The 18936-nt window shown below is 39.0% G+C and overlaps 1 protein-coding gene across 1 annotated transcript in view; it reads right to left on the bottom strand.

The window, feature by feature from the left end:
* Window positions 1–9059: 9059 nt before the first annotated feature.
* The window catches only part of LOC138750996 (chromodomain-helicase-DNA-binding protein 3-like), a gene marked incomplete at its 5' end in the record, with an annotated part of 45141 nt that continues 35264 nt past the window's right edge, over window positions 9060–18936 (bottom strand). Inside the window, 5 exons of the mRNA XM_069913089.1 lie at window positions 9060–9326; window positions 10971–11095; window positions 11182–11299; window positions 13475–13606; window positions 17046–17187. Of these exons, the coding sequence (XP_069769190.1) occupies window positions 9060–9326; window positions 10971–11095; window positions 11182–11299; window positions 13475–13606; window positions 17046–17187 (784 nt within the window). The remainder of the gene's footprint in view (window positions 9327–10970; window positions 11096–11181; window positions 11300–13474; window positions 13607–17045; window positions 17188–18936) is intronic.

Genomic DNA, 18936 nt, shown 5'->3' with positions numbered 1-18936 from the left:
TAGAAAAAATAACATATTGGTTAAGAAATAATATTGAAATATTCGAACAAGTATAGGAGCCTTACATTAAATACAATAGCGAAAACCTACCGGGGACAAACATTACCTAAGTTGATGGAAGGAGAAGGAAAGAAAAGAATGGACTCAGTAGAATTTCTGGTGTAATTTTGTTGAAGGACAACATTGTCTGACTGGATTAATGCAACCTAGATTGTATACCTAAAATGGATGAGAGGGGGGGTGGGGGGGTGGTTTGGGAGGAAAGGGGGGGGGAGAAAAAGTCACTGTATATGTGTGAAAAAGAAATTGTGTATATCATGGCTAATGTGATTTATGGTGTGAAAAATAAAAAAAATTAAAAAAAAAAAAAGTCAAGTTATTGCCATCTCTGGTACCCTGCTTGCTTTTTCACATAGAACAGAAGAAATGCCAGGTCCATGGTGAGTCCTTTTAAACAGCAAGCCAGCTTCCTGAAGCAAAAGAGGCGAGACACGTAGCACAGCAGTATGGCAACCTCTTTAGACTGGTCCTGCATCAAATGCTCCACCTCTGATACTACCCATCTTGACAGATCAAAGCCATTCAAGTTTAGACCCCCCCCACATCAGCTTTCAATGCGTTCACATAGCGCTCAAAAGGCAGATAATACCCAGCTTTCCAACGCTTTGTAAAAGGGATATAAATTTAAACGAATTTAAATATCAGGACTTTATTCCCTAGAGCATAGACAAATGAGATTTGATAGAGGTATACAAAGTTATGAGTAAATGTAAGGTTTTTCCCCACACGGTGAAATACAAACCAAAAGCCATGGGTTAAGGGTGAAGCAGGAGAACTTCTTCACTCAGAGAGTGGTGGAAGTGTGGAACGAGCTCAATTTTAACATTTTAAAATTTGGACAGGTACATGGATGGGAAGGGGAGGGAACGATACAGGCTGGGTGCAGGTCAGTGTGACTAAGTAGACTGCAGGACCTATTTTTGTGCTGTTATGTTCCATCATTCTATCAAGAGGTACATGAACTACAGCCATGCAGTAATTAAAACCAGCAAATCTAAGTTCAAGAGCAGTACATTTCCAACAGCTATCAGGCTCTTGAACCTCCCGTGTGACACGAATCATACACTGCTTCGTCAACACAAAATGACCTGTGTACACTTTTGCAGTCACTTTCTTTCAGTACTATACAATCTGACATTTATTATCTATCTTTTGTTTATATCATTTTTAATTTTTTTAAATCATTTTTTATTTTTCACACTATAAACCATATTGATCATTCCTTCTTAAATATATAGTGTCGTTTTCCCCCCCTTCCCTCCTCCCCTCCCTCCCTCCCTCACCTCCCCTCCCATTTATTTAAAGTTCAGAATATAAGATACATTAAACTCGTTAAACAATGTTGTCACTCAATAAAAATAAACAAGAAATTCCACTGAGTCCAGTTCTTTTCATTATCTTCTCCTTCTGTCATTTTAGGTGGTAGATGTCCACGGTAGGTTTTCTCTATTGTGTTTCATGTATGGCTCCCATATTTGTTCAAATATTGTAATGTTATTTCTTAAATTATATGTTATTTTTTCTAATGGAATACATTTATTCATTTCTATATACAATTGTTGTATTCTCAAGTTATCTTCTAATTTCCAGGTTGACATATATATTTTTTTGCTACAGCTAGGGCTATCATAAATCTTTTTTGTGCTCCATCCAAATCAAGTCCAAATTCTTTGTTTTTTATATTACTTAGGAGGAAGATCTCTGGGTTTTTTGGTATATTGCTTTTTGTGATTTTATTTAGTATCTGGTTTAGATCTTCCCAAACTTTTTTCACTTTCTCACATGTCCAAATTGCATGAACTGTTATTCCCGTTTCCTTTTTACAGCGAAAACATCTGTCTGATACTGTTGGGTCCCATTTATTTAACTTTTGAGGTGTAATGTATAGCCTGTGTATCCAGTTATATTGTATCATACGTAACCTCGTGTTTATTGTATTTCTCATGGTTCCGGAGCATAGCTTCTCCCATGTTTCATTCTTTATGCTTAGATCTTGTTCCCATTTTTGTTTGGTTTTACCATTTGTTTCCTCGTTCTCCTTTTCTTGTAGTTTAATATACATGTTTGTTATAAATGTTTTGATTATCATTGTGTCTGTAATCACATATTCAAAATTACTTCCCTCTGGTAACCTCAGACTGCTTCCCAATTTGTCCTTCAAGTAGGATTTCAGTTGGTAGTATGCCAACACTGTATCTTGAGTTATATTTATCCTTCATTTGTTCAAAGGATAGTAATTTATTTCCTGAAAAGCAACTTTCTATTCTTTTGATCCCTTTTTTCTCCCATTCTCTAAAGGAAAGGTTATCTATTGTAAAAGGGATTAGCTGATTTTGCGTCAGTATTAGTTTTGGTAGTTGGTAATTTGTTTCATTCCTTTCTACATGAATTTTCTTCCTAATGTTGAGCAGATGATGCAATACCGGAGAATTCCTACGTTGTACCAAATTTTCATCCCATTTATATATGTTCAGGTATCTTCTCTCCTATTTAATCTAGTTCTAATCTAGTCCAATCTGGCTTTTCCCTTGTTTGATAAAAATCTGATAGGTATCTTAATTGTGCGGCTCTAGTTTGGTAGTTGTAAGCCTCCTTGTTTATACCATTCTATTAATTTATCTAGTGCTATTCTTGGTTTCCCCCCTTTCCATAAAAATTTCCTTATTATTTTCTTTACCTCCTTGAAAAATTTCTCTGTTAAGCGTATTGGTATTGTCTGAAATAGGTATTGTATCCTTGGGAAAATGTTCATTTTAATACAGTTTATCCTTCCTATCAGTGTTAGTGGTAAATCTTTCCAATGCTCTAAGTCGTCTTGTAATTTTTTCATTAGTGGATAATAATTGAGTTTATATAGATGGCCGAGGTTTTTAGTTATTTGTATACCTAGATATCGCATTGCTTGCGTTTGCCATCTGAATGGTGATTCTTTCTTAAATTTTGAGAAATCCGCATTATTCATTGGAATTGCTTCACTTTTATTTGCGTTAATCTTGTACCCCGGCACTTCTCCATATTCCTTCAATTTGCTATGTAATTCTTTTATTGATATTTCTGGTTCTGCTAAGTATATTATAACATCATCTGCAAATAGACTGATTTTATATTCCTTGTCTTTTATATTTATCCCTTTTATTTTATTTTCTGCTCTTATCAGTTCTGCTAATGGTTCTATGGCTAATGCGAACAATAAAGGATAGTGGGCATCCCTGCCTTGTTGATCTGCTTAAGTTAAATTGTTTTGATATATATCAATTTACTGTCACTTTCGCCAATGGCCCCTTATATAATGCTTTAATCCAATTAATATATTTCTCTGGTAAGCTGAATTTTTGTAATACTTTGAATAAATAATTCCATTCTACTCTGTCAAAGGCCTTCTCTGCGTCTAAAGCAACCGCTACTGTTGGAGTTTTATTTCCTTCTACTGCATGAATTAAGTTAATAAATTTACAGATATTGTCTGTTGTTCGTCTTTTTTTAATAAATCCAATTTGGTCTAGATTTACTATTTTTGGTACATAGTCGGCTAATCTGTTTGCTAATAGTTTAGCTATTATCTTATAATCTGTGTTAAGTAAAGATATTGGTCTATATGACGCTGGTGTAAGTGGATCTTTCCCTGTCTTTGGTATTACTATAATTATTGCTGTTTTACATGACTCTGGTAAGCTTTGTGTTTTATCAATCTGGTTGATTAATTCCAGAAGGGGAGGAATTAATAAATCTTTAAATGTTTTATAGAATTCTATGGGGAATCCACCCTCTCCTGGTGTTTTATTGTTCGGTAGTTTTTTTTATTTTCTCCTGTATTTCTTCTATTTCAAATGGTTTTGTTAATTTATTTTGTTCCTCTGTTTGTAATTTCGGTAGTTCAATTTTAGTTAAAAATTCATCTATTTTATCTTCTTTCCCTTCGTTTTCAGTTTGATATAGTTGGTCGTAGAATTCTCTGTTTTCATTAATCTCCGTTGGATTATATGTGATTTGCTTGTCTTTTTCCTTAATGCCAATACCATTCTCTTAGTTTGTTCTGTCTTAAGCTGCCATGCTAGAATTTTGTGCGTTTTTTCTCCTAGTTCATAATATTTCTGTTTTGTCTTCATTATATTCTTCTCCACCTTATATGTTTGTAGTGTTTCATATTTTATTTTTTTTATCTGCCAATTCTCTTCTTTTAGTTGTGTCTTCCTTCATTGCTAATTCTTTTTCTATATTTGCTATTTCCCTTTCCAACTGTTCTGTTTCCTGCTTGTAGACCTTCTTCATCTTAGTTACATAACTTATTATTTGCCCTCTGATGAACACTTTCATTGCATCCCATAGTATAAATTTATCTTTCACTGATTCCGTATTTATTTCAAAGTACATTTTAATTTGTCGTTCAATTAATTCTCTAAAATCCTGCCTTTTAAGTGGCATGGAGTTTAATCTCCATCTATACATTCTTGGTGGGATGTCCTCTAACTCTATTGTCAATAACAGGGGTGAATGGTCCGATAATAGTCTAGCTTTATATTCCGTTTTCCTAACTCTCTCTTGCATGCGAGCTGATAACAGGAATAGGTCTATTCTTGAGTATGTTTTATGTCTACCCAAATAATATGAATATTCCTTTTCCTTTGGGTGTTGTTTCCTCCATATATCCAAAAGTTGCATTTCTTGCATCGATTTAATTATAAATTTGGTTACTTTGTTCTTTCTGTTAATTTTTTTTCCAGTTTTATCCATGTTTGAATCCAAATTAAGATTGAAATCCTCTCCTAATCGTATGTTCCCTTGCGTGTCTGCTATCTTCAAAAAGATATCTTGCATAAATTTTTGATCTTCTTCATTAGGTGAATATACATTGAGTAAATTCCAAAAATCCGAATATATCTGACATTTTATCATTACATATCTCCCTGCTGGTTCTATTATTTCCTCTTCTATTTTGATTGGTACATTTTTACTGATTAATATAGCTACTCCTCTAGCTTTTGAATTATATGATGCTGCTGTTACATGTCCTATCCAATCTCTCTTTAATTTCTTGTGTTCCACTTCAGTTCAGTGTGTCTCTTGTATGAATGCTATATCAATTTTTTTTTCAGTAAATTTAAGTTTCTTCCTTTTGATTTGGTTATGTATTCCATTAATATTTAAAGTCATATAGTTCAACATAGCCATTTCATACTTTGTTTATCTTTCCTTTCCGTTTTCTCATCATCACCTTTCCTTCTTATCCATTTCTGCTTTCTTTTTTTGAACACATTATAAGACAACATTTCTAAAACTTAAAATATTTCCATTATTCTCCTATCTAAAATTCCTTTAACCCCACTATCCCCTCCCCTTCCTGAGTTGCCCTTTGTCCCTTGTCGGGCAACCACATCTCCCCTCTCCATTTGAATTTGCGAAATCACTTGCAAGCGTCAGCTGATTTCGCAGTGACCGTAACTCTTCCCCACCCAGCCTCCCCAGAAATGATTTTAATCTTCATATATAACAAAGGTCACTCTCTTAATTCCCTCCTTACTTCCTTTCTTCCCTTACTTTCCCTTCTTAGGTCTTATCTATACTCTATTTTTTTTTAAATATACATACACATATATAGTTTGTGGTCATTTTTGTTCTCGTTACATGTCTTCATCTCTCTGTCTGTTTTGTAGTTGTTCTACAAATTTTCGTGCTTCCTCCGGATCCAAGAATAGTCTGTTTTGCTGCCCTGGAATAACTATTTTAAGTACCGCTGGGTACTTTAACATAAATTTATATCCTTTTTTCCATAGGATCGTTTTTGCTGTATTAAACTCCTTCCTCTTCTTCAGGAGTTCAAAACTTATATCTGGAGAGAAAATTTTTTTTTGACCTTTGTATTCCAGTGGCTTTTTGTCTTCTCTTATTTTCCTCATTGCTTTCTCCAATATATTTTCTCTTGTTGTATATCTTAGGAATTTTACTAGAATGGATCTTGGTTTTTGTTGTGGTTTAGGGGCTAATGTTCTATGTGCCCTTTCTATTTCCATTTCTTCCTGTAATTCTGGTCTTCCTAGGACCCTGGGGATCCATTCTTTTATAAATTTTCTCATATTCTTGCCTTCTTCATCTTCCTCAAGGCCCACTATCTTTATATTGTTTCTCCTATTATAGTTTTCCATTATATCTATCTTCTGAGCTAACAGCTCCTGTGTCTCTAACTTTTTTATCAGATTCTTCTAATTTCTTTTTCAAGTCATCTACTTCCATTTCTATGGCAGTTTCTCGTTCTTCCACCTTGTCCACTCTTTTCCCTATATCTGACATGATCATCTCTAATCTATTCATTTTTTATTTTGTACTTTTTACTCTTCTTTTTATTTCACTGAATTCTTGTGATTGCCATTCTTTTATTGATTCCATATATTCTTTAAAAAAATATATATATCCATGTACTTGCCGTTCCCTTCTTCTTCCATTTCTCTGTGTTCTTCCTCTTCTTCTTCTGAGTCCACTCCAGGATCTGTGTCCTTTACCTCTGTCTCTTCTGGTTTTCTTGTTGAGTTGTTTGTTTTATCTTGTTGAGTATTTTTGGTCTTCTTATTTTTATTAGAGGTGTCTTGCTGCTGGTCTTCTTCCTCTGGGTTGGTCATCTGTTGTTTCTTTGATTTCTTTTTACTCTCTTCTTTCTTGTTCTCGTTATTTTCTATGTTCTCCTCTTGCTGCTTTGTTGTGGTTGTCAATTTCAGCTGTGGAGATCGACTCCTCAGCTAGTCCCCCCTCCCATCAGTGTTCTTTTTGTCTTGCGCATGCGCGGTTGTGCACTTTTGTTTGGCTCCGCGAGCCATTTTTGTAGTCCCGAGCTTGGGGCTTCAACTGACCTGAGGGAGTGGGGTTCTCTCTCCACAGCGGGCCTCCTTGGACAGGTAAGGCCTTCACCTTCTTCCGACGTCTTTTCTTCTTCTCTTCTTCCCGTTGCTTTTGGCTTTTCTTTCTTCGCTGCCATTTTCTCCACACCTTTATTTTCACTTTATTTTAGTTTTTGTGCCTTTGTTTTTTCTCTTTTTTTTTTAAACTTTGCCGGAGAGGGCTGGAGTTCCCCGACCGGCCACTACTCCATCACGTGACTCCTCCATATCATTTTTAATTTAATGTATACTAGGTTTTGTTGATGAAGCACATGTTTTTCTGCAACAAGTAAGAATTTTGGTTTATTATGTATATTGTACAATGTGTACAATAATAAACTCAACACCAATAGGGCGGCATGGCTAGCGTCAAGGTTAGTGCAATACTTGCAGCGCCAGTGACCCATGTTCGAATCTGGCACTGTCTTTAAGACATTTCTACGTTCTCCCTGTTTCTGAGTGGGTTTCCACCGGGTGCACCGTTTTCCTTCCACTGTCGAAAACGTACAGGGTTGTCAGTTAATTGGGCATCACGGGCTTGTGGGCAAGAAGGGCCTATTACTGTGCTGTATTTCTAAATTACTATCAAGTTACTCAACCACCATCAATACATTTGGACTGTTGGTCCAGAGGCACAATATTACAACAGATAGCAAAATCAATTTTGGATCAAGGAGTTGGCAACTACAAAACTGAAGATTGTGATTAAAAATTCATGCTAGTTCATTAATGGCCTTCACAAGTGAAACTTAGGCTAAATCTAAAACTATTAAACTATCAACAAAGTATCTCTACTACTTCATGGAATGAGTAACTAGTCCAGGACAATGAATACAACACCCACATTTTGCAAATAGAGGACTCGAAGTTTGATCCCTAAAAGCAGACTGTCGCAGATTGGCTGCATTAATGCAGTGGTCAAATTACCATGGGGTCAAATCCAAATCCACAATTCCAGACCAGTACGAAGAATGTGCTGCACTCAAGTGGAGTCAATATAACAGGTGCATCAGTCATGATCACAGCTTGCTCCACACATTATACTTGCTGCATTTCCTATACTCCACAAGCTCCCAAATGCTCACAAAGCATAAAAGTTTCCATGGAAACGGAAATAACTTTCTCTCACTCACCTAGACTTAAGTCGCTGAATGGCAAGATGAACGGATTCCAAATTTTGTGATTATGCCTACAAGTTACACAAAATAAGCATTCAATTGCTCGAATAGCCTTGACGCATATCACCTTTCTCTCCAATCGTCTGATGTTTCTTACTGTTCAGTTAATCTAGATGCATAGACAGACGACAAGACAAATGGCCTGCAGCTCTTCTGCACCCTGCACAAAGCTTCTGATGCCAAAGTTACCTCATCCCATCAATACAAGTTTCCAATTCCTTCTTCAAGTGTCTTCCCTGAATGGAATCTGCAAGACTTACCTCAATTACCTCATGGAAGTTATCACTCTGGATTAAAATAAAAATGATCCTTCTGAATTCCCTGCTGGTTACGTTAACGCTTTGGACTCCATGCCCTGGTTTTTCAGGACTACCAACGACCACATATACTCCGTGTCCCAGTTTTCTGGGACTGGTTTTATACCTAATTACATAATGTACTTTAATACTGTCAAGATTTACCCATGGATCCAGTCTGGAGTATATGACACAAGGTTAAAAATGGCCAGAGTCCAAAGGGTTAAACAATTTATATTTTGGACCACAAGGTTTCACACAATTTCCTCACGTGGAAAGAACGCTCTCAGGCAAAGAATAGCTGGAGGAACTCAGCATGTCAGACAGCACCCATGGGTAGAAATGGCCAGTCAACATTTCTGGTTGGGATCCTTGATGAAGACAAATGGAAAATGGCTGATAAGATATTGTTTTTAATTTTAAACTTTAAGTTTAGTTTATCAAGTCCTTAAGTTTAAATATTGCTACTGAAATCCCTTAGGGTTCTTTCTTACCCCAGTTTCAGCTTGTTATAATCGTATTATCTTCCACATTCTCCTTGACAATCCTTCCAGTGGAATGTGGAAACCATACGTGCTTTAAATGTACCATACAAATCTAATTCCGAATCCTTTGCCTAAGAAAATCAGCACTTTCCTTAGTATCAAAACAGCTCCTCTTTATCCTCTACTTCTCTCAAGTGTTGATATCTTACCTTCAATGTCACCCTTAAAGAGTTCCTCTGTGCCGAACTTGAGGATGTCATCCAGCTCCTGTTTGCTCATGCTCCCAGTCTTGGAGCCAAGACCAGGCCGGACCACGAGGTGAGTAAGCATCATCTTCCTCTTGGCCACTTGCGTTATCCTCTCCTCAACGGACGCTCGAGTGACAAACCGATAGATCATCACTTTGTTTGCCTGGCCAATGCGGTGAGCTCGGCTGAAAGCCTGCAAAGCAAAAAGCACTTAAAATAAATTGTTTAAAAAACGTTCAGTCTCTTTGAACCCCAAGTGTTATGTGCATACATTCCCATCACTGTACATTGTTACATACTCTATTTACATATTATGGCACCCTATCATAACTCTCCCCTCTGATGTTTGAAGGGTTTCCCCTCGGTCAGCCCCAACAATGTCTGGTAACAGAGGGATTCTAGACTGTATCCTTCCTCATAGTCCTTGTGCCCTTGTGTGGCTGTGCCAAGCATCAGCATGTATTCCTGCAGGTTGTAACGTGTCAGCTAGCAGCATTCTCTCACTGACATCTCCGTGTGCCGACCAAAGCACGTCTTTCACGGAGTTGATGGTCTTCCAGCAGTTCTGGATGTTCCCTGGAAACAGCACATAAATCAGAGTCCTCTTGTCACACTGCTGCTGAGGATGAACTATGACAAGGACCCTTCCATTCTTCTGCACACTCTCTGCAAATCTTCATTCTGCAAAAAGGTGGGTGACTGTCTCCACTCCACCACAGTATTCTCAGACATATGCATTGTGGGTGACTTTCCAGTTGTAAAGGAAGGATTTGACCAGGAGGGCTCCTCTCACCACCAGTCAGACCAGAACATGGAGCATCAAATTCAGGGCTCTGGCCAGAATGACAGCATCAATTAAACCTCATTACAAGGAGACTGGAAAGCCTTCATCCCTGGACTCCTACTTAACTGTGGTTCAGCTGGATCTCATTTACAGAAATCTTTTGATCTCAACCATGTAACTTTCACAACTTATAGAGGGTAGTCAGAAGGGGAAAAGCAGAAAGAGTAATCATGTCACAGCCCAACAAAGGGCATCAACTTGAAATGAGAAAGCTCTCTCTTTGGACGTTGAAAGCAAGGAGGATGGCCTTCGGGCTCAAGACAATATTCACCAACTGGAATGTTGGGCAAGCAATGTCAGATGGAATTTAATACCAGAAAAAATGCAAGCTATTGAAAGGTCTAATTCAGGGCAGCAGGGGGAGGTCAACAGGATGACAGCTCAGCGACCAGGATTCAAAACTGGCTCTGTCTGTATGGATTTCCTCCAAGTGCTCCCTTTTCCTTCCACCATCCAAAATATACAGAGTTAATTGGGCAGCATGGGGTTCATGGGCTGGAAGGGGGCCCTTCGACCATGATGTACCATTAACAATCTTTAAAAAGTTATCATTAATTGGCTGAAAGGGGTCCTGAGAAACAGAGACATAGACCAAAGGACCCCTAAAGTTGATAGCTCAAATAGACAAGATAGTAATGGTGGCATATGAGATACCTGATAAGGTAGTTTGGCCCACATGTTAACAATGTTGGCAATGCGTGCATGTGATTTTTTTTTAAATAACACAACAGTTTCCGGCCATTGAAACCCAAGTTGCCCAATTATACGCAGTTAATCTTTGGAGGCTGGGAGGAAACCAGAGCACCAGGAAAAACCCACGTACCTTCAAGTCAGCAGTAGATTCAAACCTGGGTCACTGGCATGGTAAACGGTCAAGAGAATCGCGCTAATTAAGCTGCTAAGTCTTAATAGTTAAAAGCATGTTCATAAATCTAACCTGGCTAATTTAGCAGAACTGCCAACAAGATGCCAATGGATGGTGCCATACCATACCTGGATATCGTTGTGGGGGTTCCAGTCCGAGTCGAAGATGATAACCGTGTCTGCCGTGGCCAAGTTAATGCCAAGGCCCCCAGCTCTAGTCGACAGCAAGAAGCAAAACTGTATAGCGCCTGGTGCTGAGAATGGAAAATTAGAACAAAGGTTAAGAGAAACCAGAGGATGCAAATGACAGGAATCCTTCCTCAAAAGCAGAAGCATTTACCATTGAATCGATCAATGGCTTCCTGTCTCATTCCACCAGTCACACTCCCGTCGATCCTTTCATACTTGTAGCCCTCGAAGTCCAGGAAGTCTTCCAGCAAGTCCAACATTTTGGTCATCTGCAAAAAAGGAGAATGCTGCTTAGCGACTTGTGGAAGCATCCCAAACAAGGCAATTACAAAAAAATCTTGTAAAGAGCACAGGTTGTCCACAATCAGCATAAACATTTACACAACAGTACAGTATTAACATGTGGATCAATTTCATTTCCCTGCTTATTTTCCCATTTCTAAGTTTGATGGTGATGATATATGAGATTGTGATTAAGACTGTTGTTGGACCAAGAGAATCAGTAAGAAATGCAAGGTAGAAAAATACAGAATCCCCTACTTCAACGCACAAAGCAGATCATGACCTAATTTCTCACCATTTGAAATCTGCTCATGAGGACCTATGCATCCAAGTCACTGAATGTTGACATGCAGGTGCAGTAAATGGCAAGTTAGACTTCACTCACAAGAGGAAGTATGGGGCCTCGATCAGTAATGTAAAAACTGTGGGTCTCTTTATCTAAAAGAATACAAACCCTTGAGGGAGAGCAGCAAAGATTCATTAAACAGCACAATACAAGTTGCTGAGCAGATTGATCCAGATTTCTCTGGAGATCAGAATACAGGCAAATTCATTGAAACTTATAAGGGCTCTAGTAGATGGATGAAGGGAGGGCATTTCCTTGACTCCACCACCCTCAGGGAGAATTCCAGAGACTCTGCTCTGAGAAATTTCTATGCAGCTCAATTTTAAAGGACTAAGCCTGTTATTTTGTATCTAACAAGGGAATGCATTCAAGCACGTCAGAATCCAAGTATATTTTCATAAAATTTATTGTTTTGTGGGAGCATTACAGGTGCAAAATTGCATTTTTTAATAAAAAGAAAAGTGAGGTAGTGTCTGCAGTTCATTGTCCATTCAGACATCTGATGGCAGAGGGGAAGAAGCTGTTTTTGTGCCACTGAGTGTTCACCTTCAGGCTCCTGTACCTCCTTCCTGATGGTAGCAGTGTGAAGAGGGCATGGCCAGGGTGGTGAGGGTCCTTGAGCATAGAGGCTGCTTTCTGAAGACACCTCCTTTTGTAACTGCCCATAAAGGAGCTGGCTGAGTTCACAACTCTCATAGCCTTTTCCTGTCCTTAATATAATCGCTAATATACACGAGTTATGTTAATCCTGGGAACATAACTCATGTATATACATCATTACCTATACTACATCTTATAAATGAAGCATTGATGCACATAGTGTAAATCATAATTCAAAAAGATTGATGGATATTGGCTTTTGTATCTCGACAACCTCCTGAGAAAATGTAGACGCTGCTCCATCTTCCTGACTAATGAGGAAGTGCTACTGGTCCAAGATAGGTCATCTTCTATATGCACACCAAAGAACTTTTTGCTCTCCACTTCCACCACGACACAGCCATTTTTGTGTAAAGGAGAGTGATCAACCTTAGTCTTCCTGAAGCCCTCAGTCCACTTGGTCATTAAATCCTCAATTTATCAATGCATTTAGACCTTCCTGGGCAATACACAGATGTGATATAATACATTACAGTGGCAGCAACCTGGGTTTGAATCTGCCACTGTCCAAAAGGAGTTTGTTTGTTCTCATGTCCACGTGGGTTTCCACCCAAGTTCCAAAGATGCGTTGGGTTAAGTCGGTTGATTGGTCACATGGGTATGATTGGGCGGTGTGAGTTCGTAGGCTGGAAGGGCCCATCGAACGTACTGAATTTCCAAAATTGCAGCAAATCCAATGGAGGGCCCAGGCCCAAACAGTCTACTGCCTTTTATTTACTTTGGATGCTGCGTGACCTGCTGAATTTCTCCATCATTTTTGTCCACTGCATTAGACCCTAGCATTTGCAAATTTTCTTGTTTAACTAGACCCTGCAGTCTCTTTGAAGAACTAGGACACTTAATGTAGCAGTGCAATGCTTTTTATAGCATCAGCGATTGGGACTGTGGTTCAAACCCCACGCTGTAAGGAGTTTGTACATTCCCCGTGTCTATGTGGGTTTTCCCTGGGGGCTCCAGCTTACTGCCACCGTTTGAAACATACTGGGGGGGTATAGGTCAATTGAGGGCAAATTGGATGGCATGGACTTGTGGGCCGAAACGGCCTCTTACCATGTTGTATGTCTAAATTTAATTTGGAAAACTGGAGATTCAGAGATTGCAGATCATCTTGGTAAACATCTGCACACTATGGCACTGGAAGCAAGGAGCTGCTTACCTGGGAGAATATCAGCACCCTGTGCCCTTGCTCCTTCAGCTTTCTTAACATTTTCTGGAGCAGCATCAGTTTTCCGGACGACTTGATTAGCCCGCTGCCTTCATATGCACCATTTGGTAACTTCGCACCTTCCTAAAACAAAAACCAAATAAAACAGACATTCAGAACAACTGGAGTGAAACACAAAAGTCTGCAGACTTTTGAAGTAAAAACACAATTCTGGAAGTCAAACAGTATACTTTATATAGCAAAAATATAGATACATAACCAACATTTTGGGTTTAAGCCTTCATCAAGGAAAGGACAAAATGTAAGCAGCCAGGGGTTTTACTGGATAAGCATCAACAATTTTTTTTCCTCAGGCTCGTAAAGACTATACGAAATTATGAGGAGTACAGATAGAGTAAATGCAAGCAGGCTTTTTCCACTGAGGTTAGGTGAGACAAGAACCAGAGGACACAGGTTAAGGGTGATAAAGGAAATGTTTAAAGGGAAGTTTAGGGAAAACTTCCTCAGAGTGGTGGGAGTGTGAAACCAGCTGCCAGCTGAAGTGGTGAATGTGGACTCAATTTTAACATTTAAGAAATGTGTCTGTGGATTGGAGTGGTAAAACCAAAGTCTGCAGATGGGAGGGACATGGAGGGCTATGGTTTGGGGGCAGAATAATAGTTCAGCATGAAGATGGGCCAAAGGGCCCACCTCTGTGCTGCAGTATTCAATGGTTCTATGCTCTGATCACTGTAAAAGATGACATGCCTGTCATTTTAAAACTACCGTGAAGCCTGCAAGTAAGTTTGATAAAGAAACAAAGCAACTTCTGCTGAGAAGTGGGGTCATAACTGGTGGATGTGGATTGAAATGGTTGAAGACAGCAGTAGAAATGGGGATGGGGCTGGCAGGGAAGATGCTGAAAGAGGTGGGCAATGATGGTGGTGAACTAAGCGGCACTGCTATTCAAAGGCTGAGAGGTTAGAGACAGATTGGGGGTAAGGAGGAAGCAGAAATAACTGGATAACTTTCATAGAGTTGGTGAATCACTGCCTCCTGCTCAGTTTGATTTGATGCAGTCAGTAAATCAATGTGTTCAACCCAGTGTCTAACCATCAGGAGTAAAGCACAAAAGTCTGCAGACACCATGAGTGAAGTATGTACCAGGTATCTATATCTTTGCTATATAAAATACACTGTTGAGTTGCTCCAGCATTGTGCTCTTACTTCTATCCTTATGGATAGAAATAAACCTTTATTTGTGACAGATGCAAATCTAATATGGCTACATTGACAGTTTTTGGTCTTGTTTATCCTTAGAAAACTATTGGAAAGAAATTTTTAATTGGAGCTACGACCCAATCCAATAACTGTTCTTTTCAGGATTATTGACCCAGACATAGGGAGATTTTCTGTACCCGTTTAACAGGTTGTGGCCTTCCCCACATGTTGGCGAGAAGAGCCATCTTATTCAAATGGAAAGATTCTAGGCCTCCAACAGTTTTTCAATGGTTTTCTCTTGCCTAAGTTTAGAAAAAAATTAGATCATGTATTTGATTCATCGGTGAAATTTGAAGCTATGTGGCGACCTTTTATGTCTTATTTTCATTTGATGTAAATGTTTCTAATGCAATTAGTTGTATTTACTCTTCCAGATGAGATATAGTCTTACCTTTGTTTTTTGTTTTACAGTAGGAACCAAACACTACAAAATATACGCAACTCTCGAGATAAGCTGCTCACCTGCTTTTTGTTAGTTTTTTTTCTTTTCTTTAATTAGAGTAGGTTAGTTGGATTTTATATATATATATATTTTGATTTTTTTTTAAATTTTCACTCACTACAGTGGATGGGGGTAACTGAGTTTATACTGTTTGATGTTTTATACATCTTAATGTATAAACATATGTGATATTGTATTTTCAGTTTCATTTCCTTCATTGTACTCACCAATTAAAAAAGGAAAAAGACATACTGGATCACCCACTTACATATTCTGGGGTCAACAATGAATGCTTTTATTAGAAACAAAATCTAGCGATTGATCGATCTCCATGTTGGAATGGAGGAAACTCAACTCAAGTGCTCTCTTTACTTTGGCTTACTGCATCCCATGCTTCACAGATCCAAAGGTTACCTTTGGCTCACAAGGCTGCTCACATCTAGTTCGAGGCTGTGCATTTAAATCCCGCTTCAGAGATTCAAGCTCAAAATCCAGGCTGCTGCCTTCAATCTGAGAATGGACTCTGCGCTCAGATGGGAGTGAATCACTGAAGTCTGCAGATGCTGTGATCGTAGTAAAAACACAGAATTGCTGAGAAGCTGGACGCTGCAAGACCTGTTGAGCTCCTCTGCATTTCTGCGCTTGGATAAAGTGAATGTTGGACGAAATATTAAAACACGGCTCCATTTGTCCTCAATGTGGGGCATAAAGCATTCCAAAGAGAAAGTCTTTCTCCCAAACATCCATGCCAATCTTTATCCTTAACTAGGTTACCAAGTTGGGATTTTGCTGTGCAGTATAATGCATTTTCCAATGCTTTTTCCCCACAGGCAGCTAAGGAACTACACATACTAACCATCAAAGATTCTCATATTCATGAAACAATATTTGTATATATGAATATTTGTCTGCACATGTATTGTTTGCCTGTATGCGAGTTATGTCTGGTTGAGTGTCTGCATGTTTTCCGCAGAGGACCGGAGAACACTGTTTCATCAGGTTGCACTTGTGCAATCAGATGACCATAAATGTGACTTGACAGTGACTGAACTTTAAAACCTATTACATGAAGTACCCAGAGGACATTTCCTTCTTTTCTATTTACCCATGTTGTCATGCACTAAACCCCATTCAGTCATCATTCCTGTGAATGCTTTCACTTCCTAGTCTCAGACCACTGGGTTACCAAGCCTCCTACAATCGAACCCCACACAATTTCATCTCCTCATTGCATGAAACCCTGTTCTTCAATCCAGTAAGTCGAACCACTTGAACCCACCTCAGACTTCAATCACCCAGCTCTGCTCCTTCTTCTCTGGCCAGTACGCTTGAGGAAGGAGACCAGAGCATTGCAGGACAGTGCCAGGAGGTTCATCAGAACAATACTCAAACATGAAGGTTACATTACAAATTCTTGCCTTCTCCAAAGTGCAGAAGACTGAGGAATGATCTGACCAAAGGTATTCAAAACAAAAAGGATTTTGCATGGCAATAAGGTGTAATATTTAAATTGCAGCCAGGATGCAGTTAGGAAATTCCTTTGCATAAAGAGCATCAAAATCTTTCAAGATTGAAATAATCAGAAAGCAGATCAAGTAGTAAATGGATTGCTATTGATTAGATTAAATGGAAGACCAGGCTCCAAGAGTGGGTAAATGGCCTCTGACGTACTTCCCTCTGATTGTTGCATCAGAATTTCCTCTTCCCGCCAACCCACAACCACCCTGAGGCACTTGCTTGTTTTTCTGGAAAGGCTCACAATAGGCAATGCAAGACTCCATTAGTGGGTGTGCGTGTCAACACAAAATGCATAATGCCAGACAGTGCAAAATGGAAGGAAAGAATATGGCAGCCACATACCATGGCAGCCACAGGGAAGAGATAAGGATGGTTACAACATTTCTTCAGATCCATCATGATGTTCAGCAGCGACACTTGATTCCCGCCACCTTTTGAGTTGAGAGCATCAAAGTTCCTTGTCAGAATAAATTTGTAATATTTCCTGCAAACCAGTGAATAGGAAACACATTAGTGTCTCTGATCAGAAGACGATGGCACCTGCAACTGATTGGTAGTACAATGCATGCTAATATAAAATTTGCGTAAAATTCTTAACACGATACTATATAGCGCCAGCAACATGGATTCGAATCCAGCATTGTTCTCCCCGTGTCTGCATGGACTTCCTCCAGGTGCTTCGGTTTTCTCAAACCCTTTAAAAAGTAAGGGGATTGTAGGTTAATTGGGCCGTGGGCTCGAGGGCCAGTTACCATGTAGTATGTCCAAATTTAAATTTAATAATTTAAAGTGCCAGGTCTTGCTTCTGCCCCACACTCTGAAGTAATGTACAGACTGAGCTATTCCACCAGAAGGCAGAGAATAAATACCTGTTTTTTTAAAAAAAATCTCTACACAGACCGACATGAGAAAAGGAACTGAAGTTCAATGAGAAGACTAGCAGGACAGAGTATAGAAGTACAACTTTCATCCTTTTCCCACCAATTCTCTGTTCCCAGCCTGCTCCCACCCATGTCTCCCAGGAATTAGAATTCTAATTAGCAAGGCTGCAATGTATAAAAAGAGACTGATATCTTCCCAGGTGAGGTATACTGGATTGATGTTATGAACATTATGTATTGTTTTGCTTTCTCTGAGACTGTAGAAACCATAGAATGTTGCAGCACACAAACAGGCCATTCAATTCATTTAGTCCACGCCAAACTAATTATTTTACTTCGTCTTAATGACCTGCACTCAGACCATATCCCCCATACTACTCTCATTCATGTACCTGTCCAAATTTTTCTTAAATGTTAAAATTGAAACCATATTCACCACTTCAGCTTGCAGCTCATTCCACACTCCCACCATTCTCTGTGTGAAGAAATTCCCCCTTTCACACCCTTTACCCATGTCCTCTTGTTCTTGTCTCACCAACTTCAGCAAAAAAAGCCTGCATTTACTCTATCTATACGCCTTATCATTTCTTACATCAAATCTCTCCTCTCATGCTCCAGGGAATAAAGTCCTGTTTAATCTTTCCCTGTAACTCTGTTCCTCAAGTGCCCGGCAACATCCTTTTAAATCTCAAAGAATTGCAATTATTCTTAGCAAAGGAAAGGTTAAGGAAAAAAAGAAAAGATTTAGATGTACTTTTAAATTTAAAAATACAGCACAGTAACTGGCCCTTTCTGCCCATGAGCCCATGCTTCCCAATTAACCTACAACCCCAGTACGTTTTGAAGGGTGGGAATAAAGTGGTGCACCTGGAGAAAGCCCATGCAAACACGGGGACAATGTACAAACTCCTTACGGACCACATTGGATTGAAACCTGGGTCGATGTACTACAACAACTTTGCGCTGTAACAGCTATGCGCTAACCGCTATGCTAATCATGCCAGCATTATGTTAACCATGCCGCGTCGGATTTGAAAAGCAGAAAATGTCTTGATCAGCAAAAGTGTTGGTAATAGAGCTGCCATTTTTGTAAAGTATCCTGATGAAACACTTTAAATACAGCAGGTTCTTATTATTTGGAATGCAGTGAAAGGACGATGGGAACAAATACAACAATTAACTTGAATGGGAATTAGATGCTGACTCAAGATAAGGTTGGCTGGATATCACATTCACAGAAACACAGCTGACCAATGGTGAAAGATCTGTAACAAGTGATTCAATGTCAGGCAAGAAAGGGAATAACATTCACTCTCCTTAAGCTCTGAACTGTCCAGGAAGCCACATGGATT

The sequence above is a fragment of the Narcine bancroftii genome, unplaced genomic scaffold (genome assembly GCF_036971445.1).
Source record: "Narcine bancroftii isolate sNarBan1 unplaced genomic scaffold, sNarBan1.hap1 Scaffold_564, whole genome shotgun sequence".
Classification (NCBI taxonomy): Eukaryota; Metazoa; Chordata; class Chondrichthyes; order Torpediniformes; family Narcinidae; genus Narcine; species Narcine bancroftii.
Note: the sequence above shows the minus strand (reverse complement) of the source record. Positions and strands in the feature narration are given on the sequence as shown.